Source organism: Scyliorhinus canicula, chromosome 15, assembly GCF_902713615.1.
Source record: "Scyliorhinus canicula chromosome 15, sScyCan1.1, whole genome shotgun sequence".
Classification (NCBI taxonomy): domain Eukaryota; kingdom Metazoa; phylum Chordata; class Chondrichthyes; order Carcharhiniformes; family Scyliorhinidae; genus Scyliorhinus; species Scyliorhinus canicula.
The window spans coordinates 20185035-20212767 of NC_052160.1; the positions used below are offsets into that span (position 1 = coordinate 20185035).

Below are 27733 nucleotides of genomic sequence, written 5' to 3' on the forward strand. Positions count from 1 at the left end.
AACATTTAGCCACTTCTCTTTTGAAAGCGGCTATCAAATCTCCTTCCAAGACCGTTTCAGGGTATTTTAGGTCACAAAAAATCTCTTCATCCCACCCCAGCTTCTTTTGTATCCATTACATCCAATCTGTGCCATTTGAAAGTAACTCATTTGATCTGCATTTTATGGTCTTTCCAGGGAAACTCTCTGTTATTTGCTTTCTATCATCTTCTTCAAGCAAAACAGGAGGAAAATGGGGCTCTGTCCCTTCGAAGAGGCTAACATAATGACCGACGGGTGAAAAGAGACATCAGTCTTGTGTTTGCTGTGACAACTGAGAAAACATCGGAGGCAGTGTGACTCAAATACCATGAGCATTTATTTTATCAGAGCACGAGGAGATTGGGAACTCAGCCAATTCCTTAAGTAGAATTGTAGATGACAGAATGTTGCATTACCAAAGTATTTCTGGAATGATAATTTTCTGACCATTATATTGAGAATGGGAATGATTGACCTACTGCATCACAAATAGTTTCTTAAAGGAGTGGTGTCTCTGTAGGGGGCAGATTTCAGGCAGGCTCAATCCCTGACATAATCAACAGCATTCATCACTGAAAACTCCTTTTCAGCAATTTAATGATCAAATCACCCCGTTTCATGATTGCTCTTCCTTTTAGAATAGATAACAAATGCAGCAGGACCTAAGGCAATCAACTGCATGAATATGACTTTGAGTGCATTGAGCAGAAGCCTTCACCGAACTGACTGCTGAATGTTGGTGACCAAGTGATTTCTTTTGAAATCATCCATGGAACGTCAGTATCACTGGCAAGGCCAGAACCTATTGCCCATTCTTAATTGCCCTTGAGAAGGTGGTGGCGAGTCACCTTCTTGAATCACCGTGTTCCATGTTGGGTAGGTACACCCACTGTGCTGTCAGGTAGGGGGCTCCAGGATTACGACCAACAGTGAAAGATGAGGTGATGCATTCCAAGTCAGGATGGTGTGTAGCTTGGCAGGGAACCTGCAGGTTTTTGTGTTACCGTGCATCTCCTGTCCTTATCAGTTGAGCTGGTAGAGGTTGTGGGTTTGGGTGGTGCTGTGGAAGGAACTTTGGTGAGCTGCTGCAGAGCATCTTTATGGAACACACTGCTGCCGCTGTGAGTTGGTGATGGAGGGAGTGAATATTTAAGGCAGTGGATGGGGTGCTAATCAAGCAGGTTGCTTCATCCTGTCTGCAACCAAAGTAACACATTTTGTGACTGATTAACCTATAGATGTTTGGTAGTACAGAACTTGAGTATAAAAAAAGCTACATGCCATCAAAGCTTTTTGTTTGGCACTCATCAAGACAGATTCGCAAGGATATCAATTGTTAAGGGAACAGAGAAACCTCAGAAGGAACCTTTGTGACTGTACAATAAATGGAAAACGAACAGCAATGTATATAATTTTGAAAATGCCAATAAAAAGAATTTTTAAAAATTGTTAAGGGAACAGCAATGTATATTGCATGCGAAAGGAGTGCTGATTGGTTGAAAAGTGGCTTCGCATTGGTAGAGAAGAATGCACCAGGAAACAGTTAGCTTTTGTTTAAATTCAAACCAAACAAATTGGCTCAGATTGGACAATAGCATTGCCATGAGGAATGAACTAGGGAATGGCTGTCTCACAAGCTTTTACTTTGTTGCGAACGTGTGCAAGTTTTTACTTTGTTGAGGGGCCCCATGTGTGCAAGATAAAAAGCATCAACAGATTGATTATCTGTTGTACCAATATTCTGTATCTTTCTTGGTCTATAACATGTGGGGGGGGAATTGTTCCATAAATTTTCTCCACGGGCTGATTGAAATCAAAAGTGAAATTGGCCTCAGAATATCGTGCATGGATGTGTAGTAGTACCAGAACAAAGAGGTTAGAAGAATCAAGAAGGATTGAACAAGCTCTTGACCGAAATTCTCCGGCCGTTCGCCGGTGTAGGGACTCTCCGGCCGTTCGGCGGTGTCGGGATTCTCCGGCCGTTCGGCGGTGTCGGGATTCTCCGGCCGTTCCCCGGTGTGGGGATTCTCCGGCCGTTCGCCGGTGTAGGGATTATCTTGTCCTGCCGGCAGTGCACCCTCATCTACTGGTTTCCTGGCAATGTGGGGTGGCTTCAATGAGAATTTCCATTGACAGCAGCGAGAGCAGAGAATCCCACTACCAGCGAATGGCGTGCCGTCTCCCACTGCCAAAAACACACGGCTGGGAGGCCGGAAAATCCCGCCCCTTTTCCCTAGGAAGATGGTGGCTGAGGAGTGATGTAATGGAAGCCCTTAAAATTATGGAGGGGCAAATGTAGAGCAGACATTTCCACTTGTAAGAAATCAATGTGCAACTGTAGGAGATTTTATCCAGCCTGCAGCAACTTGCCTTTAACATTGTAAAAATCTCTTGGTTGCGTCTTAAGGAAGGCCTTGCGGCACAGTGGTTGGCTCCCTACCTCAGGGTCGGAAGCTCTGGGTTCAAGTCCCACTTCTGAGGCAGAGTTTTCCATTCTGGGACTAAGTCCTGTGATGGAAAGAGATTCCAACTGCGTGGACAGGTGGGAATTCGCATCCTGTATCCCAATGTTTTGGGTGGCGGAGTGGGCTGAATGGCTCGTATTCATCATATCCGAGCACCATATTTAAAAAGCACCCGCGTTTTAACTTACCCACCATTTAAGGTTCCTTTTCTGGAAGCTCCTGAAATTAGACTATTGACATTGTAGATGCTCCATCGCCCCATCCACTGCTGCACATGATGTTCCAGAGTTTGCTTGCTGGAGTCCTCCATCTTCTTTTCCAATTTCCCTCAGCTTCCCCAGGCCTTCCTGCAGGAAAATCCAACATTTGGCCCAGATGTGTTCGGGACTGGCATGTGGCAGCCTCAAATAGCGAGATCAGTACCATGATTCTGGTGTGAAGGCACATTTGCCAGAACAGTAGGTTTATGCTTTGCTATTTCCATTGTGTGCCACTCACCATAAGGATTTCATTATTCTTCTTAACATTGCGAGTGAATTAATTTCAGATAAGACAAGGCCAGTACTTCCAGCATTATCCCAGCTGCAGCCTCTCTGGAAATGTCAAAATGAATCTTGATTCAGGAGTTGCAAAGGTCAAATTAAACCCTTGGTGTGGACCCCTGGGCCTAGCAGGGATTAAAGTTTCCCAGCGGAACTGGGGCCAAGCTTCAATTCCAATCATAAGTCGAGGAAGTTCTTGAGGAGAGCGCTCCGTGATGAAATGTCATAACAAGGTCAAAAGCATAATTGGGCTTGACAGTGAGTGAAGATTCTGGTCAGAAACATAATCCATTCCAGCAGACTTGGCTCCAAGTACATTTTAATATACAAACTAAATGGGAAACTAATCCAGAGAAGGAGAGTGGAATGCCGAGGTTTTCATTCTGGGCACCACATTTTATGAAGTCTTGAGGGTTTTGGACAGGGTACTGAAGAGACTTACGTTCCAGGGATGAGGGATTACAATTCTGTGGATGGACTGGAGACACAGAGGTTATTTTCCTTAGAGCAGAGAAGGCTAAGAGGAGATTACACAGAGACATTAACAATCATAAGAGCTTAGATAGAATAAATAAAGAGAAACGGTCGCCAACGGCTGAAGGGTTGATAGACAGTGGACATAGATTTAAGGTGATAGGCAAAAAAAACAACAGCGACATGAGGAAAAACATCTTTTTCTAACCGTAATTAGGATTTGGAGTGCAGTGCAATAGATGGTTAAAACAGATTCATTTGTCACCTGGAAAAATTGCAGTGATATCGGGGATGAGTGGAGCAGTGGAACTAACTGGATTGCTCTTTGAATGTAGATGGGCTGAGTGGCCACCTTCTGTGCTATATTATTCTATGATGCTATTCTATGATGTTACAATTCTGTAATCCAGTGAGGGCTTGTTAACCCCATGGTATCACAAACATGGCCAACCAGTGGTTTGAACGGAAGGGAATATATCTAAGATTGGATGCGAATGAATAATGTTTGAAACAAACAATAGGAGAAGCTAAGTGATTTCAGAAATGTTGTTGCTGTTTCTTTTCCCACACTTAATGGTGTACAAGGCAGATTTTTTATCTGTTCACAGAGAGATGTTTTCTTGGAACAGGTTGCTGAACTGTCTCCAGAAGTTTAGAACTTGAGGGCCATTGGCCAGCATCCAGCCTGACTGACCAGGAGTCTCTTCCTCTCTTACAACCTGCCTTTGGCATGTTGGAAGGATTTTGTAGGTTGGCGTACAACTTGTTGGTCATGTTATGGACACAGCTGCCGTGGACATCAAATCACAGGTCAGGAGAGTCTGGAGCCAGAGGACGTAATCTCAGAGTAGTGGATCATCCATTTAAGACCGAAACGAGGAGGATTTCTTCACTCAGAGGGTAGTGAATCGGTGGAATTCTTTACCAGTGAGCTGTGGAGGTTGGGTCGTTAAGTATGTTCAAGGCTGAGATCGACAGAAAGGAAATCAAAAGTTATGGGGATACGGTGGGAAATTGGAGTTGAGGATTATCATATCAGATCAGTCATGATCTCATTGAACAGCGGAGCAGACTTAATGCTTCTGCTCCTACATCTTACGGTCTTATGTGACTCAAACCCAGAGCTTCTAACTCAGAGGCAGGGGCAGTCTCCTATTCTGCCACAGAACGTCCTATATCAGAAATGTAAGAATTCATTCTGATATAGAAGGTGTGGAATCGGACCCGGAGTTCAACTGAAGATACCAAATTGGATCTTCTTCTGTGTGATAGCACACGCTAACTGTGCAGAAATTTTGCACCAATGATACTACTGGATACATAATACAGATTGGCATTTATTAATAGCATGTGTTAAAGCTTGCCCAAGGAACACCAGAACAGGATAAGGAGTACATAGAAATTACAGCACTGAATCAGACCGTTTGGTCCAATTGGTCCATGTTGTTATTTATGCTCCACACGAACGTCCTCCCACTGCTCTTCATCTAACCCGATCAGCATAACCTATTCCTTTTTCCATTCTCGGCACAGGTTCATCTCGTGCCCCATATAAATACACCTATGCTAACTTCCTCAACCACTCCATGGCAAGTTCCACATACTCTCTGAGTAAAGAGGTTTCCCTGAATTCCCTATTTTAAAAATTCATTCATAAGGTGTGAACATCTCCAGCAAAGCCAGCGTTTACTGCCTATCCCTAATTGTTCCCGACCTGAGTGAATTCACATTGCTGTGGGTCTGTAGGCCAGGCCAGATATATGTGAATCAGATGGGTTTCTATGACAACTGTTCATGGTCATCGTTAGGCCTTTAAGTCCAGATTTTTATTGAATTCAGATTTCACCATCTGCCATGGTACGATTGGAAGCCTGGTCCCCAGAGCATTTCCCAGCATCTCGTCCAGTTACAATACCATTACGCCACCGCCTCCGCTAAGTACTAACTATCTTTTTTAGATGGCCCTTAACATTGGTCTCCAACACATCAATCCTATCATGTCCGTTCATAATTTTAAAGATCTCTATTCGGTCACCGTCTCAGCCTTCTCTTCTCGAGAGAAAAGAGCTCCAGCTTATTCAGCCTTTTGCCGAAACACCCATTTCACTTGTAAAATTGTAGGTTGAACAGTCAGGCCTTAAATGAAATGAATGAAAATTGCTTATTGTCACAAGTAGGCTTCAAATGAAGTTACTGTGAAAAGTCCCTAGTCGCCACATTCCGGCGCCTGTTCAGGAAGGCTGGTACGGGAATTGAACCGTGCTGTTGGCCTGCCCTGGTCTGCTTTCAAAGCCAGCGATTTAGCCGTGTGCTAAACCAGCCCCTAGGCTACGCTCACGTTTGTGCCTCCGACAGGTTCTCTGTCCACCAGGTGCTTGTCATAGGGGACCTGTCATGATTCATTTCGGCCGATGTGAATGGACTTCACCCTCGAGAGAACAATCAGGCATTAAACGACGGGTCTGCGTGAGGAATTCGATGTCATTGGGGATCCCGACTTTAAAAGTGGGGATCCTTGTTACGCCCTTGGCAGGAGGTGGAGACAGTCAAAATGGGGAAATCCCGCCAGCATCAAAGCTGTTTTGGGTTTACCGCTCTATTCTTCTCCCCCTCTGCCATTCCTGAAAATGTTGCCAGGCCTGTTAAATTTTATTCTAGCACCATCTATTTTTTTTTTCAGATTTCCAGTATCCGCAGTGTTTTGTTTTTAAATTGAATATATACTAAATATTCACATTGTCTCAGCCCCAATTATTGTTTTTTTTTTAAATAATTTTTATTGGAATTTTTTTAAACAGAAAATATAAAAATATAACAACAAGTATAGCAACAAGCAGTAATATGCAACTAACAGCCCCATAACACCCACAATTCCCCCCCATACCGTAACATCACATGTATCACACTCCCCCCCCCCCCAACAAGAGAACTTAACCATAAATTAAAATTAAATAAATAAAATTTAAATAAAATAAGCAAACATAATCAACGTACCCCCCCCCCCCCCCCCCCCCCCCCCCGGGTTGCTGCTGCTACTGTCCCAGTACCCTATCGTTGAGCCAGAAAGTCGAGGAAAGGTTGCTACCGTTAAAGAACCCTTGCACCGATCCTCTCAGGGCGAATTTAACCTTCTCAAGCTTAATGATGCCCGCCATATCATTGATCCAGGTCTCCACGCTTGGGGGCCTCGCGTCCTTCCACTGTAGCAAAATCCTTCGCCGGGCTACTAGGGACGCAAAGGCCAACACACCGGCCTCTTTCGCCTCCTGCACTCCCGGCTCTACCCCAACCCCAAAGATCGCGAGTCCCCATCCTGGCTTGACCCTGGATCCCACCACCCTTGACACCGTCTTCGCCACCCCCTTCCAGAACTCCTCCAATGCCGGGCATGCCCAGAACATATGGGCATGGTTCGCTGGACTCCCCGAGCACCTTACACACCTATCTTCACCCTCAAAGAACCTGCTCATCCAGCCCCAATTATTGTTAATCCCTAATCTTTTACCACTGCAGTTTTCAGCAGCATCACACACAGCACTGAGTAGTAAAGGCTGTGGTCCATGAAAACCGCCGCTAAGCTTTGAGATCACAGTCAAAGTCCAATTTCTGGATGGTTGAGAACATAACTGACTGAGTAACTACTTCTTGTTTTTCTGTGGCGTCGCAAATCCAGGAATGAATGCCCGTGGAGTGTTGGATCATCTCCGTCTACCGGTATCATTACCCAGCTGATCGCACAAAGTTACCACCTAGAGATTTATTGCCACAACAACAAGGGAAAACATCACAGCATTATGGCCCTGGTAAACTGATGCATTCACTGTTAAAGGCCATCGATGGTCGATCAGCGGGAACACATAATCCATCTTTCTCCAACCTCCCTTGACATCTGCAAAACATACATACGTGGCACTGAGTTCAAGGTTAACGGTCTGAATCCAGAATTGAAAGAAAGGGATTAACTGTTTGAGGGATGATCGAGTTGGGGAAGGAGCCTTTAGCTCGTGTTGCACTCCTGTTTAGAGCTACGACCCTACCTGTTACACGCACATACTCACACACATACACATACACTGTACCAGTAAGACAGAATGTGCTGCTGCGAGGGATTTGTGTCCATAACAACAGCCTGCATTCATATAGCACCTTTAGCATAGTGAAATATCCCCATGGTGTTTCACAGGAGCCTAATGAGACCGAATTTGACACCGAGCCACATGAGGAAATATTAGGACAAATGACCAAACGCTTGGTTGAAAAGGTAGATTTTGAGGAGCGTCGTAATGGAGGAGAGAGGCGGAGAGTTTGAGGAGTGGAATTGCAGAGCTTAGGGCCCAAGTATTGCTGCCAATGGTGATGCACAAGAGGTTAAATGAACAAGAGAAGAAATCGAAGCAAGTTTTGGAGGCATTTGGAAATAGAAAGACTTGCATCTATATAGTGTCTTTCTCAACCACAGGAAATACCAAAGCATTTTGCAACCTGTGAGAAATTTGGAAGTGTAGTCACTGTTGTAATGTGAGATACATAGCAGCTAATCTTCACACAGTAGGATCCAAAGAACAGCAGTGTGATAATGACCGGATAATAGATTTCATTTTAACATTAATTGTGGGATAAATGCAGGCCAGGTCGCCAGAAAGAACCTTCCTGCTCTCCCTCAAGTATGTAGTGGAATCCAGCCGAAGACAGAGCCTCAGTTTAATCTTTCGTCCTGCCGACGGCGTACCCCCTCGCCCCACCCCCTCGCCCCACCCCCTCGCCCCACCCGCAGCAGGTTCCACGGCGATGAGGGGTGCATTCAACAGGAAATCCCATTGGCAACGATGACCGGCCAATGGCGAGTGGCCTCTGCTTCAGGTTGCGTGGAAAGTCCTGCCCAATATACCTCCACCAGTACAACACCTCATTAATTCTGCAATGAGTAAGGGGGTAGGTTATGGGGGTGAGGGGAGGAGTCATTGAGTGGTGGCTGTTAGCCTGGCTTTTGTGCTCTCTAGAGCAGAATTTGAACTCACTATCCTTTGACTCAGGGCAAAATTGTGTTCCGCTGAGTCATCGCTGACACCAATGGGTAACTCAGTGTAGTTTTTAATAGCCATTTTACAGCACACAAGTAATATAATACAGGCAAAGGCAGCCAGGGCATCATAAAAATGAAATGTTTTGTAGATGCTTGGAAAAATAAGAAAGGATAAACATGCAGTGATTGAAAAAGGGCTAAGCACATTACCATTAACCCTCTAGCTGTATTCGATAAATGGCAGTGCGAGAATATAATATGTGGAAGGTTTAATTCTTGGATGTTTGTCCCTTTTTCCCTTCAGCTTTCATAAACTTTGGATGAAACCCAATGGAAACGGGTTTTTGAAAAGAAATGAGCTATTTTTTGGCAGACACTGTTCCCCCCACACTTTCTGTGACTTCACTATCAATGCTTCACCTATTGGCAGCCACTTCCAATAAAAAGAGCAGAATATATTTTATATGTTGAGCGCAAAGCGGACGTGGATAGTCAGAAAAGTTCAGCAGTCAGCTCGAACATCAACGGTGTCGGAAATTCGACAGTGCAGACTCTATGCAGTGTCGCCTCTGGGGGCAGTTCGTGGTCTGGGATATTGTTGCAGGTGTTTGCTGATGGAGGCCAGTTTGTGAGCGCTGTACCAGATGTGGTAATGCAGCACAGCTGGATGCGGGAAAGTATTTTTCAGCTACTTTATTTCAAGGAAGAATTAGATGTGTCAACACCAAATGGCATTTGAGTATCAGAATACTGGGAAGAGGCATAGCAGAGCCTGGACTGGTAGCAGACAGGCCACAAGTGTCTTTCCGTAGTTAAATGGACATGGAGAAAATCTTCTTTTGTTTGCGCTCCGAGCATTGAGGTGGCTAAATTTCATTTGCATTAGGACTGAGCCACCAAATCCCAGTCACATTACTTGTGTGTGACAATCTCCTGTTGCTTTCCTATGACCTGTCCATTCCTAAATCTTCCATTATTTTACTTCTCCGTTTTACAGCAGTCCTTGGTGGGAACGGCACCACCTTTGCTCCAATGACGTGACAATTAAAAAGAAACATTTTTTATCTTTCATGATTTGGGCTTCACTGACAAGGCCAGCATTATTTCCCATGAACTGTGAGGCTTACTCGGCCATTTCAGCAAGCAGTTACTTCATAATCCACCACATTGCTGTGGGTCTGGAGTCACATGTAGGCCAGACCAGGTAAAGACAGCAGATTTCCTTCCCCAAAGGGCATGAGTGAACCAAATGTTTTTTTTGTTAGATAATGACAATTGATGATAATTTAATAACCACCATTACCCAGATGAGCTTTCAATTCCAGGTTCAATTTATTTAATTTAAATGCAACCAGCTCCAATGGTGAGATTTGAACCCATTCCCCAAAAGTATTAGCTTGGCTCTCTATATTACTCGCCCAGTGACGTTATCTCTGCACCGCTATCCCCCAATAGACATCCAGTGTCTTTCCCCACCTCATGGTGTCCCAAAGCGCTTACAACCAATGAAGTGTCACTGTTGTAATGTCAGCAGACATGGATGCCAATTGTTACACAGCAAGCTCCCATGATAAATGTCTCCTTTTGTGATGTTGGTGAGGAATAAATATTGGCCGTGCTCTTCCTCTAAATAGTGTAACAGGATTTTTACAGCAGCCTTGGTGGGTGGGCCCTAGTTCAGCATTAGACTTGAAACTCAAAGGGCAGGGTTCTCCCCTACCCGGCTGGGGGGGCCGTACCGGAGCCAAGGAGTGGCGTGAACCACTCCGGCGTTGGGCTGCCCGGAAGGTGTGGAATACTCCGCACTTTCAGGGGTTAGGCTGGCGCCGGTGGGGTTGGCGCCCCGCCAGCCAGCGTGGAAGGGCCTGGCGCCGCGCCAACTGCCGCTGAAGGGTCTCTGCCGGCCGGCCCGAGTTGGCACATGCGCGGGCGCGCCAGCGGAGGTTGACAGCAGCCGGCGCGGAGGGAAAGAGTGCCCCCACAGCACAGGCCCGCCCGCGGATCGGTGGACCCCGATTACAGGCCAGGCCACAGTGGCCCCCCCCCCCCCAGGCCAGATCCCACCGCGCACCACCACCCCCCCCCTCTCCCCCGAGGACTCTGCAGGCCGTCCATAGAGCCATGTCCCGCCGGTACGGACCAGGTTTGATTTATGCTGGCGGGACCGTCCGCAAATATGCGGGCGTTTGGCCCATCGCGGGCCGGAGAATCGCCGTGGGGGGGGGGGGGCGCTGACCAGCACGACGTGATTCCTGCCCCCACCAAAACCCTGGCGCCGGAGAATTCGGCAGCCGACGGCGGGGCGGGATTCAAGCCGCCTCACGCCGCGATTCTGCAACCCGGCGGGGGGGGTCGGAGAATCCCGCCCAGAGAGTGTGCAGCACTCCCTCAGAACTGCGCACGTCGTCCTAGATCGTATGATCAAGCCTTTGGACTTGAAGCCACAGATCCTCCGAGAGAGAGGTGAGAGTGGTACCGTGCCCATTCGGGGAATTGGCCTTTTTCTCAGTCAGACTGGAGTTGCAGTCCGATAATTAGCCTCAACACTGCATGGTTGAGAAAAGGACGCGAGAGAATCACATGTGCAACCACGGTGAGGAAAGAAGAGGAGATTTTATTTTTAAATGATTGACGATTGATGGACAATCGTATCAACAAACACCCACTGTTCATCCGCAAACTGCAACCTTGCTCTGGCACAAACCTGTCGGATGTCAAAAACAAAACAATGGGGTTGATTAAGCAGGAGCCAGGACATTTACTTTGTAACCAGGCAACTTGACAGGCTTGAACGAGATACAAAAGGCATCTGTTCCAGCATTGCGCGAAGGCAAACACACAACACAATCGGTTCCCTTTCGAGTAAATATTTGGCAAGTCTGATACCGAGTCACAAATGTTCGAAATGAGTGTCAGATATTGGGATTGGGTGTCAGATGTTGGGAATGGCTGTTACATGTTGGGAATGGGTGGTGTTTCTGAACTGCCTGGGACTGTTCAGCTGATCCATCAATTGTACAATAGAACTATCCTGCATTGGTACAGCTCCTTTAAGAGGAGCAAAGACCATCCCAAGGCGCTTCGCAGGAGTGTTATCAGGCAAAATATATGCCACATAAAGAAATATTAGCGCAGTTACCGTAGGTGTGGTCAGAGATGTCGGCTTTATGGAGGAGAGGGAAGGTTTCGAGAGGGAACTCAGCCAGCTGGAGACATAGGCCATCAATTAGAATCGGGAACAGGCAAGAGGTCGGAATCGGAAGAGACAGAATCTAATCGTTGTGCCGAATTCCCACTTGTGCCGAACTTTCAGTGACTCTTGCAGGAAAGTGCAGTTGTATGGATATAAATGGTTTTATCTGTAACCTCCCTGATGTTCCTCGCTTGCTGCTGGCATGCACCGTCAATGCCACATCAAGAAAGGTGGTGATTTAAGGTCAAGCCTTAGTCAAGTGCACGACTCGCTGTGGCTGCCCTTCCTGTATTGCCAGAAATGCCTAGTATTGTCTAGTACCTGATCATGGATGAAATTCAATGCAGGAGGTGGGGTCGTGCCTGCCGAGAGCTCCTGTTATGAAGCCATGCTTTATAAAGAAATGTCTTTATGAATTTACTGGCTGGAAACTGATTTAAGAAAAACTAAAGGCACATTCCAATAACTTGAAATTACAGCCAAAGATGGGTGAACATTTGCATCACTATCTCTTGCTGCAGTTCCAAAGCTATTAAAATTAAAGTTAACCTACCTGCAAAATCGCACCAGGAGGAATTACTTTGAAAGAGTATGAATGGGGGCGAAGAAGGCAGCTCACCTCCACCACCTTCTCAGGGGCAATTAGGGATGCGCAATAAATGCTGGTCGAGCCAGCGAAGACAACATCGCTTGAGAGAAATAGTATACCGCATTAATAAAGTATCCTGACAATCACCTGGAAAAATAACTGGTTTGAAGAAACCATTAAGCATATCACTTGGATAATAGGACTCTAGTTGTGAAACGAATGTGTGCAGACATACTCTAATCATGCAAGGCAGGCAACTGGAAGCCACAAGCCATGGTCATATTTGGGAAACTGGGCAGATAGAGAAAGGGGGTCATATGACAAGCCAGCTATGCCTTTGTGTGTTTAAGCACCTGTTTTCTCTGCAGATGAGTGCAAAAGCAAACGAGGTGCCAAATAAATAAGACCCTGAGCATCTTTTCTCTCTCCATCCAACATCAGTGGGACTCCGTGGAGGAGTACTGGGAGAAGCAGTGGGCCCTAAATCTGCTACCATCCCAAACCCACAATTCTCAGAGCAACAGCCAGAATGGCAGAATGGAGAGGCCCAGGAACGGAATGCAAACACAAATAAAAAGGTTTTAAAACAGTGACTGTGTTCATGTAAAGTAAATACATCCAGATTTTTAGAACTAGTTCCTTATTTGTGTCGGTACACTGAATGCACAGTCATTCAAAGACCCAGTTTTTAATCAGACTTACTCACAGAACGCATTGCATTGTTGAATGTATTGGCGATGTTAGACAAAGGATCTCGTCGCCTGTTGCTGTAGCATAGAATTCTACTGTTCTGGCCAACAGTCCTCCTGAACCCAACAATCATTGCAAAAGCTGGCCACCCATGTTCACTGCAGTTTCTGGGATCACCCTGTGCACAAAATGGCTGCTACAGTTGCCTTCATATCAGCCAGTGCCCTTTCAAACTAAAGTAATTAATTGTGTGCCAAATGATGTTGAGATGTTGGAGAGAGATGCAACAGCACTTTTTAATGTCTTTTTCAATCAGCTACTGACCAGATAACCTGGTGGAAATATCACTGGAGCTAAGATTAATTATCTAAAGTGGAAGTCAGTTAAGCACACATTGGTCCTGCATAACCTTTTTGTTGGGCCATTCTAGGGTTAGGTACAAATCCTGGCCTGGAATCAAAGCTGACGTGAATTCAGCACCTTTGGTAGGCAGATTTTGCTAGATTCAGGCCTGGCTTTTCCTTTATTCCAAGCACATCAGGACAGTGCCAAATCTGCAGATCACTGAACTGGATAATTTTCCTATTTCAGACTTGGTTGGATTTGATTGTAAATCAACAGCGTCTTCATCCTCAAAACCAGACAGCAATGTATGAAATAAAGGTTCTTAACCCATATATGTCCAAAATATCTGTCAAGGAACAAAGCAGAGCTCCCGGCATGATATCCCACATAAATAAGAAATGTGGGTTGTGGGTGCGTTATGTTTGATTGTTTGCCAGCTTGTTCAAATGTGACAACTGAAACATGCAGTAGTTTATCTGGCATGCCATTTTAATATATTCATGGTGAAATGCCAGCCTAAATATAGAAATGGGGAACTTATTAACTCAAACCCTGCATGCAGAGAGCTGCTGTAAACAGAGGTTTGATTCTTGAGCGTGACTTACACTGCAAAGGATAACGGGACAGCAGCCGCCTAGATTGGGCATAAATTCCGAGACCAGTGTTTTTAGCTTTATCTACGTTTAACCTTCAATGTTAGCATGTGATGCACTATCAATTATGCAAAGATGAGAGTAGGATGTAATCGAGGGTTTATTACACTGAGATGTGTGGCCTCCGACAGCTGACAAAATGGCTGCTGTACGGGGGGCACATATTTATACTCTGCCTACTGGGCGGAGCCAGCAGGCAGGGATCTACCCCCGTACCTGTAGTACAGGGGCCTTACTGTAAAGCACCTATATCAACATCCTCTATATACAATATATACATCAGTGGTGACTACCACATTCACCCCCTGTTAAACAAAATGAGTCCGGCGGGGGTGGTGGACAACTATATACAGGAAATTGTGTTTTAAAAGTACAGATAATATTACAAATTCAGGCAGTCCGGTGCCTTGATCTGTCGTCGAGAGCGCCGTAGTGCTAGTGGCGACTCCGGCGGCGGCTTGGTCTTCGTGTCGAAATCCTCTTCATCCCCGGGTGTGGGCAAGGGGAGGACGGATTGTCCCAGAGCGGGAGCTGCAGTGGGGTGCGCCAGGGGAAGGGAGGGTGGCGCCGGGTCGGGGGGGGGGGGGGCGGTGTGTGGGGAACCAGCTGGTGCCAGGTCCCTGAGGGAGACTGTGTCTTGGCGGCCGTCTGGGTACGCTACATAAGCGTACTGCGGGTTGGCGTGAAGTAGCTGTACCTTCTCAACCAACGGGTCCGCCTTGTGGAGTCGAACGTGTCTACGGAGGAGAATGGGTCCTGGAGCTGCCAGCCATGTTGGGAGCGATACCCCGGAGTTGGACTTCCTGGGGAAGGCAAAGAGACGTTCATGGGGGGTTTCATTAGTCGCGGTGCACAGGAGCGACTGAATGGAGTGAAGTGCGTCGGGGAGGACTTCCTGCCAGCGGGAAGCCGGGAGATGTCTGGACCATAGGGCCAGTTTGACGGCCCTCCAGATCGTCCCATTCACCCGCTCTACCTGCCTGTTTCCCCTGGGGTTGTAGCTGCTCGTCCTGCTCGAGGCAATGCCCCTGTTGAGCAGGTACTGGCGCAGATCATCGCTCATGAATGAGGATCCCCGGTCGCTGTGGACGTAGACGGGGAAACCAAACAGAGCGAAGATGGTGTTGAGGGCTTTGATGACGGTAGCAGACGTCATGTCGGGGCATGGGACGGCAAAGGGGAATCGGGAATATTCATCGACATCATTGAGAAAATACGTGTTGCGTGCACCAGGCGTGCACGCTCTGGCCGGTAGAAGTGCGGTTTACACTCCGCGTCGACCTGGCAGTCTCTGGTGATAGCCCTGACTTTCTCGATGGAGTAGGGCAGGTTGCGGGCCCTGATGAAAAGGTAAATATTGTGACCCCTGGGTGGCAGAGGTCGTCATTCAGCATCCGGAGTCGGTCCACTTGTGCGCTGGCACATGTACCTCGGGATAGGGCATCGGGGGGGGCCTTGTTGAGCTTACCGGAGCGATACAAAATCTCATAGTTGTAGGTGGAGAGCTCGATCCTCCACCTCAAGATTTTATCGTTTTTGATCTTGCCCCGCTGTGTGTTATTGAACATGAAGGCAACTGACTGTTGGTCAGCGTGGAGAGTGAATCTACTGCCGGCCAGGTAATGCCTCCAATGCCGCACAGCTTCAACGATGGCCTGGGCTTCTTTTTCGACGGAGGAGTGCCGAATTTCGAAGGCATGCGGGAAAAGAATGCCATGGGCCTGCCTGCCTGGTTGAGGGTGGCGGCCATAGCGACGTCTGATACATCGCTCTCCACTTAGAATGTTAACGTCTCGTTGACCGCGTGCATCGTGGCCTTGGCGATGTCGGCCTTGATACAGTTGAAGGCCTGGTGAATCTCGGCGGTCAGAGGAAAAACAGTGGATTGGATGAGTGGGCACATCCACATAGTTTGGGACCCACTGCGCGTAATACGAAGAGAACCCCAGGCATCGTTTGAGGGCCTTGGGGCAGTGGGGGAGGGGGAGTTCCATGAGGGGGCGCAGGCGATCGGGGTCGGGCCCAAGAACTCCATTCTGGACCACATAGCCGAGGATGGCTAAGCGGTTTGTACTGAACACGCATTTCTCCTTGTTATACATGAGGTTGAGGAGAGTGGCGGTGTGGAAAAATTTGGCAAGGTTGGCGTCATGGTCCTGCTGATCATGGCCGCAGATGGTGACATTGTCCAGGTACGGGAAGGTGGCCCGCAGTCCGTACCAGTCAACCATTCGGTCCATCTCCTGTTGGAAGACCGAGACCCCATTGGTGACGCCGAAGGGAACCTTAAGAAAGTGGTAAAGGCAGCCGTCTGCTTCGAACACAGTGTATTGGCAGTCCACCTTGCGGATGGGGAGCTGGTGGTAGGCAGATTTCAGGTCCACTGTCGAGAAGACCCGGTACTGTGCAATCTGATTGACCATATCAGATATGCGTGGGAGGGGGTACGCGTCGAGCTGCATGTACCGATTGATGGTCTGACTGCAGTCAACAACCATCCTGTTTTTCTCCCCAATTTTGACCACTACCACTTGGGCTCTCCAGGGGCTGTTGCTGGCTTCGATGATGCCTTCCCAAAGCAGCTGCTGGACCTCAGACCTGATGAAGGTCCTGTCCTGGGCGCTATACCGTCTGCTCCTGGTGGCAATGGGTTTGCAATCCGGGGTTAGGTTTGCAAAAAGGGAAGGTGGATTGACCTCAAGGGTCGCAAGGCGGTACACAGTAAGGGGTGGTAGGGGCCCGCCGAATTTCAGGGTTAGGCTCTGAAGGTTGCACTGGAAGTCCAGGCTGAGGAGCAAGGCAGCGCAGAGGTTAGGGAGGACGTAGAGGCGGAAGCCGCTGAACTCCACGCCCTGGACAGTGAGAGTGGCGATGCAGTACCCCCGGATCGCCATGGAGTGGGATCCGGAGGCCAGGGAGATTCTCTGGTTAGCGGGGTGTACTGTGAGGGAGCAGCACCTTACCATATCGGGGTGAAGGAAGCTCAGTGCTCCCAGAGTTCAGCAGGCAGGAGATCTCATGTCTGTTGACCTTCACTTTAGTTGAAGCAGTCGTGAGGTTGTGTGGTCGAGACTGGTCAATCGTGACCGAGGCGAGACGCGGCTGGTCGTTGGCGGTTGCAGGTGATGAGCGGCCTGATAAGGTGCCCGAGGGGCAGGGGTCCTGAGTCGGGTAGGATGGCGGCGCCCATGAGCCACATGTGACGTGGGGGAGGCAAGATGGCGGCGCCCTGGGGCTGCATGTGTCGTGAGGAAGGCAAGATGGCGGCGCCCATGGGCCGCAAGTGTTGCAAGTCGAGCAAGATGGCAGCGTCCTCTGGCCACACGTGGTCCGAGGAGGGGAAGATGGCGGCGCCCAATGGCCGCACGTGGGGGGTGCCGGGACAATAGCGCCGATTGAGCTGGCCTGGCGCACTATAGGGAAACGTTCCTTCTTGCCACAGGCCTTGCAGAGAGCGCTCCGCGCCGGGCAGCGCTGTCGGGGTGTTTTGACTGCCCACAGATGTAGCATTTGGGCCCCCTGGGGTTGGTTGGCTGCCGTGCGGCACAGGCGTGGGGTTGTCTGAGGCCGATCGCTGATGGGGTCCACGATGGGGCGGCCGTCTGCGGAGTCCACGATGCACGGGGGGGGGGGGGGGGGGGGGGGGGGGCCACGCAGTCCCGGGAATAGACCTGAATGTTGCGTGATGCGACCGTAAGTGAGAGCGTTAGTTTTTTGGTCGCCGAGAAGTCGAGCGTGGCCCCTTCTAAGAGGCGCTGGCAGGTGTAGTCAGACCCTATGCCCGTAACAAATGCGTCTCTCATCAGCAAATCCAAATGTTCAGTGGCCAAAACGGCCTCACAGTCACAGTCTCTAACTAGGGCGAGCCGGGCACGCCAGAAATATTCCACTGACTTACTGGGAAGTTGGGGCCGCGTGGAGAGGAGGTGTCTGGCGTAGATTTTGTTAGTCCGCTGAGCGTAGTTTTCCTTCAGTAGCGCCATTGCCTCTGCGTAGGTCGGCGCATCCTGGACGAGTGGAAAGACATTGGAGCTCAGCCGCGTGTAAACGATCTGGAGCTTCTGGGATTGCGTCTGGCGCAGACCCGATATACGCTTCGAAACAGGCTAGCCAATGTTGATAGTCCTTTTTGGTGTTGTCTGCTTGAGGATGCAGCTGCAGGCGATCCGGCTTGATGCGGATGTCCATCTCTGAAAAGCTCAGTGTCATAAAATGAGAGTAGGATGTAATCGAGGCTTTATTACACTGAGATGTGTGGCCTCCTACAGCAGCTGACAAAATGGCTGCTGTACGGGGAGCACACATATTTATACTCTACCTACTGGGCGGAGCCAGCAGGCAGGGATCTAACTCCGTACCTGTAGTTCAGGGGCCTTACCGTAAAGCACCTATCAACATCCTCTATATACAATATATACATCAGTGGTGACTACCACATTCACCCAAATAATCAGAAAATGTAAATGGAGGGGTCAAAGAGTAGTATGCCCATGTGGCCATATCGTATGGCAGCACATTGTAAAGGTGAATTGGTGAACCACTGTGCCCGAGATTTCACCAGCTGCATAAAACAATTGTGAGGCTACAGTTTGCATGGCAATGGTGCTGGTTATATCGGTTTGAGCAAACATGAGATTGCTTCTTTCTGCATTCTCCTCACTGCGTTCACACTTCCCTGTAGTCTTCCAAAGCCAGGAGAATGGGCTGGTGGGTCTGAACAATGCAGAGCCAGCCTCCAACAATCACCAGCAGAGACACCGGGTGGGATTCTCTGATCCTGAGGCTAAGTGTTGACGCCGTCGTAGACACAACGGCGTCAACAGGCCCTCAGGAGCAGCGATTCCGAGCCCCTCAGTAGGCCAGCACGGCGTTGGGGCAACCCACGCCGCCCCAGCTGGCGATGTCGGAGTCAAATGGGCACCACGGGTCTGTGCATGCGCTGTGCGACCGGCGCGACTGCACACACGTGCAGTGACTCCCTTCTCCGCGCCGGCCCCGACGCAACATGGTGTAGGGCTACAGGGGCCGACGCGGAGCAAAAGAGGCCCCCAGCCCAAGAGGCCTCAGCGGAGGTCACCCCCGGGATCGGACCCCCCTCCCCTCCCCACCAGGCCGCCCCCGGATGGATGCACATGCCGAGGTCCTGTCGGGTAAGACCACACGTGGACGCCGCCGGCGGGACTCGGATTGTTTTATGGCCGCTCGGCCCGTCCCGGGCGGACAATCGCTGTGGGGGGGGGGGGGGCTTGTAGAGCGGCTCCGGACTGGCGCTGCGCCAGCACCAATGGCGGCGATTCTCCGCTCTCCGGAGAATCGGCAGAACGGCGTCGGGGCAGCGGCGCGCGCTTTGCGCCCAGCCCGGCGATTCTCCGGCCCGGCCTGGGCTGAGAGAATCCCGCCCACCTACACTGAGATTAAGGTAGGCTGCTTTACTTAATGCACCGGGCATGACATGGTTGGTATATGCTGGAAGAGGCCTCTTCCGGGATTTACTCGGCCTCGATGCACCTTGCGAGATCTAATGGGATCTCTTGAGATGTCGTTATCTGGATCCGGCCCATTGTGGGCGGGATCAGTGTAGTAGTCGGTATTAGGGGTTGATGCTGTAAGACCATTGGTGTGGGAGGTACGTGAGACAGCAAGTTCATTGGTGAAGCCTGCCTGCTGGTTCCGCCCAGTAAGGCGGAGTATAAGAGTCTGTGTCTCCCTAGCAGCTGCATTCTGTACCTGTACTGCTGGGGGAAACATCTAGTCCAATGAAGTCTTCAATTGTCATCCAATCTTGCTTCTGTAGTCATTGATCGAGCATCAATCAGTATTTGGCAAATCTGCATATTAAAGAGAGTAGCTAGTCTCACTGTAATAGACGCTCGCCTGATCGACACGAGGTTTTGGGATCTAACCCAACCAGGCTGGACGGCACTTGGGAGGGTTCTCCCAGGGGAATGGAGGCGCCCGGGTGGTAGGCCTCTGGTAGGGTGGCACCGTGCCTTGCTGGGGCACCTGGGCATGCTAGCAGTGTCACCTAGGCATCCTGGTAGTGCCATCTGGATGCCACCCTGGTACTGTCAGACTGCCAGGGTGCCCAGGTGGGACTGCTAGGCTGGCAGGGCCACCAGCAGTGTCAAGATGCGAGACTGGAACTCTGCCTGCGCTGGGGATCAGGCTGGGGGTCCCCTGTCTGTGTGAGGTGGGATGTGGGGTGGGGGGGGTGGGGGGGGGCACCTGAGGACCATCTTACAGGTGAGTTGGGGCATTGGGGCGGTCCGGAGGGGGTCATGTCGTGGGGGGTTGAGAGATTGGGGTGCCATTTAAAAAAGGGAGAACGGGGGTTTCGCGAGAACTCCTCTGTTCTGTTACATCCGTCTGAGAAGGCTGGATTCAGTGCCCCATATAAAAGACAGTGGTGCTGCCAGAATGGCACTCGAATCTCCAGAGTGGGTCAGGAACCATCAGCTGAGTGATTCAGAGGCCAGGCTGCTTCTTTCTGAGCCACATACTTACTGCTCACAGCAAGGTTTGGTGCATGTGATACGCCGATAATTGAAGAGTGTGCTCCTTTTCTTAGCTGTTACTCTCGTCTTATGTCATATGTTTAAACATATTCCCCCTTCCCCGACACCACTAAACTCACTGCTGTTTCACAGGAAGGAGTGTTGGGTGTAGCATGGCCCCAGAAACTGTAATTCAGCAGCCACTGACTAGAACAAACTTGTGTAAAATGTCTTCTCTCTTTCTGCCAAATTCCATGGCTTGGAGCTATGTTTCTGGTCAATGGGTGAAGGAACACTTATCATTTAGTCTCTTTGGGTTACTCAATTAGTCTCTTATGTGCACATGCAGCTTGTGGCTACAGAGGCATCGCTAGATTTGCCACAAAGTAGGAAATCAGATCCTCTCCTGTTACGACAACAAAAGCAAGTAGCGTTTCAAACCTGCTTCAGCAGATTGCATTTAACCATTTCCTACCTCCAGAGATTAGGGTGCAAACATCTAGGCTGACACTCCAGTGCAGTACCAGGGGCGTGCTGGACTGTTGGAGGTACTGCCTTTCAGATAAAATGTCCAACTAATGTTCGTCTACCCTCCCAGGTGGATGTAAAGGATCTCCTGGCACCAATTCGAAGCAGACCAGGAGAGTCCTCCCCAGTCTCCTGGCCATTATTCATTCCTCAACCAGTGTTAATAAAAAACAAGATCATCCGGCCATTTTCTCACTGCTGTTTGTAGGTTTTTGGTGAACAGAATCTGGCTCCCACCTTTGCTGCATTACAAAAGGGCTTCCATGCCTGAAGGTGTTGTGTTATGGAACGAGTAATGCAGGGACCTGGACTAATGCCCTGAACACAGGAATTCGAAACCCACCCATGAGGCAGCTGGGGAATTGAAATACGGCTAAATTAAATAAAGCTGGAATTAAAGGGCCATGTAATTGTAACTATGATTAAAAAATAACAGGTTGGTTCATTAATGCCCTTTAGGGAAGGAAAATCTGAAGTCCTTACCTGACCTCACCTATAGTGACTCCAGAACAACACCAAATGTGGTTGACTCGCAAGTTACTCGACTGTCAAGAAGGCAGCTCACCACCACCTTCTCAAGGGCAACGAGAATGGGCAATAAATGCTTTTTTTGGCCAGAGTTCTAGCACACTGTGAATGAATTATTAAAAACACTTCCTTTGCTGTAAAGTGCTTTGGGACCATCCTGAGGCTGTGAAAGATGTATCAGTGCAAGCTTTTTCTTCTTTGTCCAGCATCCACAAATTAACGTTTTCAATACGGGAGGGCTTGAGATAACCACACAGCAGCAGGAGCCCTGGCTGGTTTCCTCTCATCCTAATCCAAACACTGAAAGGCCAGCTAGTTGTGTGTCTCACCATCCCATTCCTGTTTGAAGTGGGTTGTTACCTCAGCACGGCCTGGGGGCTGACGCTGGGACATTCATGGTTGAATGGCCCTTGTTACATACCAGATAAACATGTGGAGCTATCAGGGAGCCAATATCTGAGGTTAAGCAACTTTCAACTTGCTGGGCAGGAATACCCTGGGATTGGGTGGGACACAGTTTTTACATCCTGTCCAATATCACTCTCCAGTGACTTCAATGGAAAGTGAAATGGAGCGGCCGATGAAACTAGCATTACACCAATTACATCAGCTTTCTGAAGAGTGGGGTTAGATTAACATTGTCCGCATGGAACGTATGTAAATGTTACAGCACCAATTTATATTTGTTTTCACAAAGTGGCGGCAAGGTAGCACAGTGGTTTGCACTGTTGCTTCACAGTGCCAGGGACCCGGGTTTGATTCCCTGCTCGGGTCACTGTCTGTGTGGAGTCTGCACATTCTCCCCGTGTCTGCGTGGGTTTCCTCCGAGTGCTCCGGTTTCCTCTCACAAGTCCCGAAAGACGTGCTGTTAGGCGAATTGGACATTCTGAATTCTCCCTCAGTGTACCCGAACAGGTGCTGTAGTGTGGCGACTAGGGGATTTTCACAATAACTTCATTGCAGTGTTAATGTAAGCCTACTTGTGACAATAATAAAGGTTATTAGTATAAAACATTCTCAACAGAATCACTATGTAACAAAATATGGCACCAGGCCACTTGATATATTTGGTCAGATGACCAAACACTTTGTCAAAGAGGTAGGTTTTAATAAGTGTCTGAAAGAAGGGGTGTCAGTTAGCAGGACTATAGAATCTCTACAGTGCAGAAGGAGGCCATTTGGCCTATCGAGTCTGCACCCATTCTATCCTGCAACCCAATCTAACCTTTTGGGAACTAAGGGAAAATTTAGCGTGGCCAATCCACCTAACCTGCAGGTCTTTGGACTGTGGGAGGAAACCGGAGCACCCGGAGGAAATCCACGCAGACATGGGAGAAAGTGCAAACTCCGCACAGACAGTGACCCAAGGGTAGAATTGAACCCGTGTCCCTGGCACTGTGAGGCAGCAGTGCTAACCACCGTGCCACTGTATATAGCTTAATACCTCAAGCCAGCTAGAAGTATAGCCAAAATGTTGGAGGGATTAAAATACTCAAGAGGCGCAGTATTCTCAGAGGATTATAGGGGCTTGAGGTGGTACCAGACACAGGGCCAGGCCATGGAAGAATTTGAAAATAAAGGGTGAGAATTTAAATACTGAGGTTTTGTTTAACTGGGAGCCAGTGTGAATCAGTGAGAACAGGAATGATGGGTGAACAGCATTAAATTTGATGTGTCTATTTGTTCTCTTCCAGGGATCTTTCATACAATGGCATTTTCTCGTTAGATGATAATCTTTTGGACAATCTGACTTCCCTGGAGAAGTTGTAAGTGAACCATTTATTCATGGATTTTATTGTAGTTTGTCGGTAATAAAATAAACCATGGTTACGCTCAGCAGAGCAGTTTAATATTTTGGATGATCCGCGGAACTGTTGCAGCTTCACCCAGAATCCTTTGGGCTCAGTACAGGGGTCAGAGTGCTTAGAATTAGGCCCATCCACCTTCGTGGCTTTGGCTCATGTACAGCTTAATACAGTGTTCTCACGAAAGCAAATATTTAAACTCTTATCACAGGGCAAAACAAACAGTCCAGGCCCTAATCTTGGAACATTCAGAAATAGGCTCTCACTCAGATCTAATTAGCAAGACATTCCATATATGCTTTGGTTACCTCTAAATTGGAATATTCCAACCCTCTGCTGGCCAGCCTCCGATCTCCCACCATCCATAACTTTGAGCATATTCAAAATCCATTCCCTGACTCTCACCCCTGTGTCTGTTGATCTACATTTGCATCTGGTTCTGAAACGCCTCTGATTTAGAATTCCCACACCATGGCCTCACTCTTCGCTACCCCCTGTCCCCCCATTCTCTGTCACCTCCTTCAGCCCCACAATCCTCAGGACCTCTGGGTTCCTCCAATTTTGGGCTGTTGCACATTGTTGACCTTCACCACACCAATGACCATGAACTCTTAAATTCCCTCCCTGAATCTCTCCTTCTCTCTTTCCTCCTTTAAGACACAATTAAAATCTACCTCTTTTACCATGCTTTTGGCCACTGGTACTAGTAACTCCTTACGCGGCTTGGCGTCATTTAATTCCCCAATTCCTCTCCTGTGAAGCATTAAGGGAAACTTTCCTATGTTAAAGGTGTTGTATAAATACAACTTCTTGTTCTGTTCTGGGACAGTCACCATCTTCTTTTGCAGCGTTTCCGTGACTGGAGGCAGAAACACAAGGGGATGAATTTAGGGGGATCTTCTCCCCGCCTGAGGTTTAACTTGGTTGAAAGCCCATCGCTGCCTCAGGACCTTTTCACTCAAAGGTCTAAAGCCAAATCATCCTGTCCTGCACGTCTCTAATGGGAATTTCATCTGTTTGAAGGCAAATGCACTTTTCACTGTGCAGCTACCTCTGTGAACCCCATGTGCAAACTACACCCGCCCCTGCGCCGCCCCCACACTCCAGCGAAAATGGTGGGTGCCGGGTTCGGGAATGAGCCGTCCCGAATCTGGGCTCTGGTACCATTTTAGCTAAATTGGCACCCCCTTCCATTCCCCATGGAAATTCAGGCCTGTGTTGTGGTTGTCCCCTTTTGCGACAATAGTTTAACTCAGGTGCCAGGTCAAAGGTATGTCTTGACGTGCCACGGCACTGATGCCAGCAAGCAGCCAATCACGGTGAAATATTCATGCACAGCAAACCAGGAATTTAAAAGCTCTTAATATCCTCCATTTTAATTTAAATTTGTGATTGAAACTTTTAGCTGTAACAATGAAGTTAGTTCTCTGTTATAACCCAGTTGCACCTCATTCAACAAGGTGGAATTTTGTCAAGGGACTTTACAGTGAGACTAACACTTTTTAAAAATAAATTTAGAGTACCCAATTCATTTTTTCCAATTAAGGGGCAATTTGGCATGGCCAATCCACCTACCCTGCACATCTTTGGGTTGTGGGGGCAAAACCCACGCAAACATGGGGAGAATGTGCAAACTCCACACAGACAGTGACCCAGAGCCGGAATTGAACCTGGGAATTCGGAGCCATGAGACTGCAGTGCTAACCCACTGCACCACCGTGCTGCCCTGAGACTAACACTTTTAAAGTGGAATTGGTCCATCACCAAGGTGTAAAATACTCAAGATTATACATAATGAAGTACTCTTAATTAAATTGTTCCAAATTACTATGGCAACCCATCCTATTTAATATCTGAAAGCTTAAATGTTGAGTTACAGATGTTACATTTAACACTGCATAGATATGATGGAGGGAATTATTTTTAACTAACATGAGGTCCAACATTACAAACGTATTAACACATTTGCGATTAACATGGTCACAAGTTCGAGTCACTTGAATAAAAGTAGATTATATTTCTGCTGTCAGTTAATGTATTATATATTTTTTTTGCTCCCCAGATATCTTCAGGGCAATAATATTAGTATTCTTTTCAAAGAAATCTTCGCTGGTAGAAGATGTTTATCAGATATGTAAGTTTCCTTCCTAACTCTGAAAAAAATGACACTCTCTTTATAATTGATCTAAATGTGGGCTAATCGACAGCTGGGCATCACAAAGCTCATCACTACTCGGGGCACCATACAATCCACCTATTGTTGGGACATCACAAATTCTATTTAGATATTAGGGCAGTAAAAAAAAGTAACAAGTGTTTCCGTTTTAAATTCTGAATAGAAATCCGTGGGCGCGATCTACCGGCCGCGCCCTACTCAGGATGTGCCACGGCTGATCAATATTGCGTGAGGCCTCTCGCGAGATTTACCCAGCTCATTATGCCTCGTGAATTTACAATGGGAGCTCACAAGCCTTGACAGTGGATAGTCCAGCGTGCAGTCAGGCTCACTGGGATCTGGGAGATCCCCCCCCCCCATCCCAGACCGGTTGGGGAGAGTTGGCGGTCTCCCTGGCAATCGGGGGCCACTGGATGGCCGGGTTGTGGACAGGGTGGTACTCTGACACCCCCAATGTCACTTTGGTACATCCAGCCTGGCACCTTGCCAGTGCCACCTGGGTGCCACCCTGGCAGTGCCAAGCTGCCCAGGTGACACTGGCAAGCTGCCCAGGTGACATCATGCCGGAGATCGGACCCAGGGATGTCCTGCCCTTATGAGGTGGGGTGTGGGGGGGACTCGATGACCCCCTTTCTGAGTGTTGTGGAAATCATAATAAAGACAAATTCCTCGAGGTTCGATTTAAGGAAATTTATTGACACAGATATATTTGCGGAGAAAGAGTGTGCCAGCTGCAAAAGCTAGTGCACTGCACTCTGAGTTACGCAGTCGAAAACCATTATATTTATAGTGTGAAATAAACAACTTTGAAGAGATAAAGCTTGGGAACATACGCAAGAGGAAATATGAATGTTTTGCCCTTGGTTTAAAAACAATTCGAGAACGCATTTTGTTGTCCTTCGGAAGAACAACTTATCATAATAAGGCCGGGTACAAGATACTAAGCAGTATTTAGTTTACATTACTTGACCTACTTATTTTCGCTCAAAAGCAGTGTTAAAATATAGTCAATATTCCCAGCATGCTTCTAAATTGGTAACTCATTAACTTCCCTTCCACACAGAGGCTGCAGTGGGGGGGATACGTTTTAAATGGCGCCCCAATCTCTTCCTGCAGGAAATGGGACTAAGTGCAGCCTGGGCGGGGCGTTCCTTGCCGAGGCCCCCGAAATGAAGCAGAGTCCTGTTTAATAGAGGGGTTGTTCTTGGCACTGCCTGCGCTGGGAAACACCCGGCTAAATGCGCCCGATATGTGCCTCTGTTTTATTTCCATTAAGTCACGCCGCTTATCTAGACTGACTAAATTGGTTTATGTCTCAAACAAACCAGTCGCAAAATTGGGTCGGTGTAGTTTCCTGCTGACCAACTGATGAGGAATCCCATAGTGAAAAACAAAAACAAACAATGTGGCAAATATTAGTGGTAAACCAAAAACAATGACCAAAAATAAAGAGGGAGGAGATGAACTATGAGGGTAAAATAGCAAGTAATATAAAAATGGACAGTAAGTGCTTCTTTAAATATATAAGAAGGAAGAGAGAAGCCAAAGTGAACATAGGCCCCTTAGAGAATGAGACGGGGGAAATAATATAGGAAATCAGGAAATGGCAGAGAAGTTAAACAAACTCTTTACGTCAGTCTTCATGGTGAAAGCTACAAATAACTTTCCAAGAATAATAAATAATCAAGGGCAAAAGTGGGGAGGAAATAAATGCAATAAATATCACTAGAGAAAAAGGACTATGGAAACTAATGAGGCTAAAGGCCGATAAGTCCCCTGGGCCTGATGGGTTGCATCCTTGGATATTAAAGAAAGTAGCTACAAATATAGTGGATGCACTGCCAGTAATCTTTCAAGAATCCTTAAATTCTGGAAAAGTCCCAGAGGATTGGAAAATTGCCAATGTAACACCCTTGTTCAAAAAGGGAGGGAGACAAAAAATAGGTTACTATAGGCCAGCTAACATAACATCTGTCATTGGGGAAATGTTAGAGTTCATTATAAAGGATGTAATAGCGGAGCATTTCGAAATACATAATATAATCAAACAGAGTCAGCATGGCTTCATGAAGGGGAAATCATGCCTGACAAATTTATTAGAATTCTTTGAGGTAGGAACGAGCAGGATGGATAAAGTAGATCTAATATACTTGGATTTCCAAAAAGTATTCGATAAAGTACCACACAAAAGGCTACTTAATAAGATA

The 27733-nt window shown here is 48.0% G+C and overlaps 1 protein-coding gene across 2 annotated transcripts in view; it reads left to right on the plus strand.

The window, feature by feature from the left end:
• The window catches only part of pkd1a (polycystic kidney disease 1a), a 203514-nt gene that overhangs the window by 53694 nt on the left and 122087 nt on the right, over positions 1-27733 (plus strand). For both annotated transcript variants that reach the window (XM_038819565.1, XM_038819566.1), the window contains exons 2-3: positions 23240-23311; positions 25413-25484. In XM_038819565.1, the coding sequence (XP_038675493.1) occupies positions 23240-23311; positions 25413-25484 (144 nt within the window). The remainder of the gene's footprint in view (positions 1-23239; positions 23312-25412; positions 25485-27733) is intronic.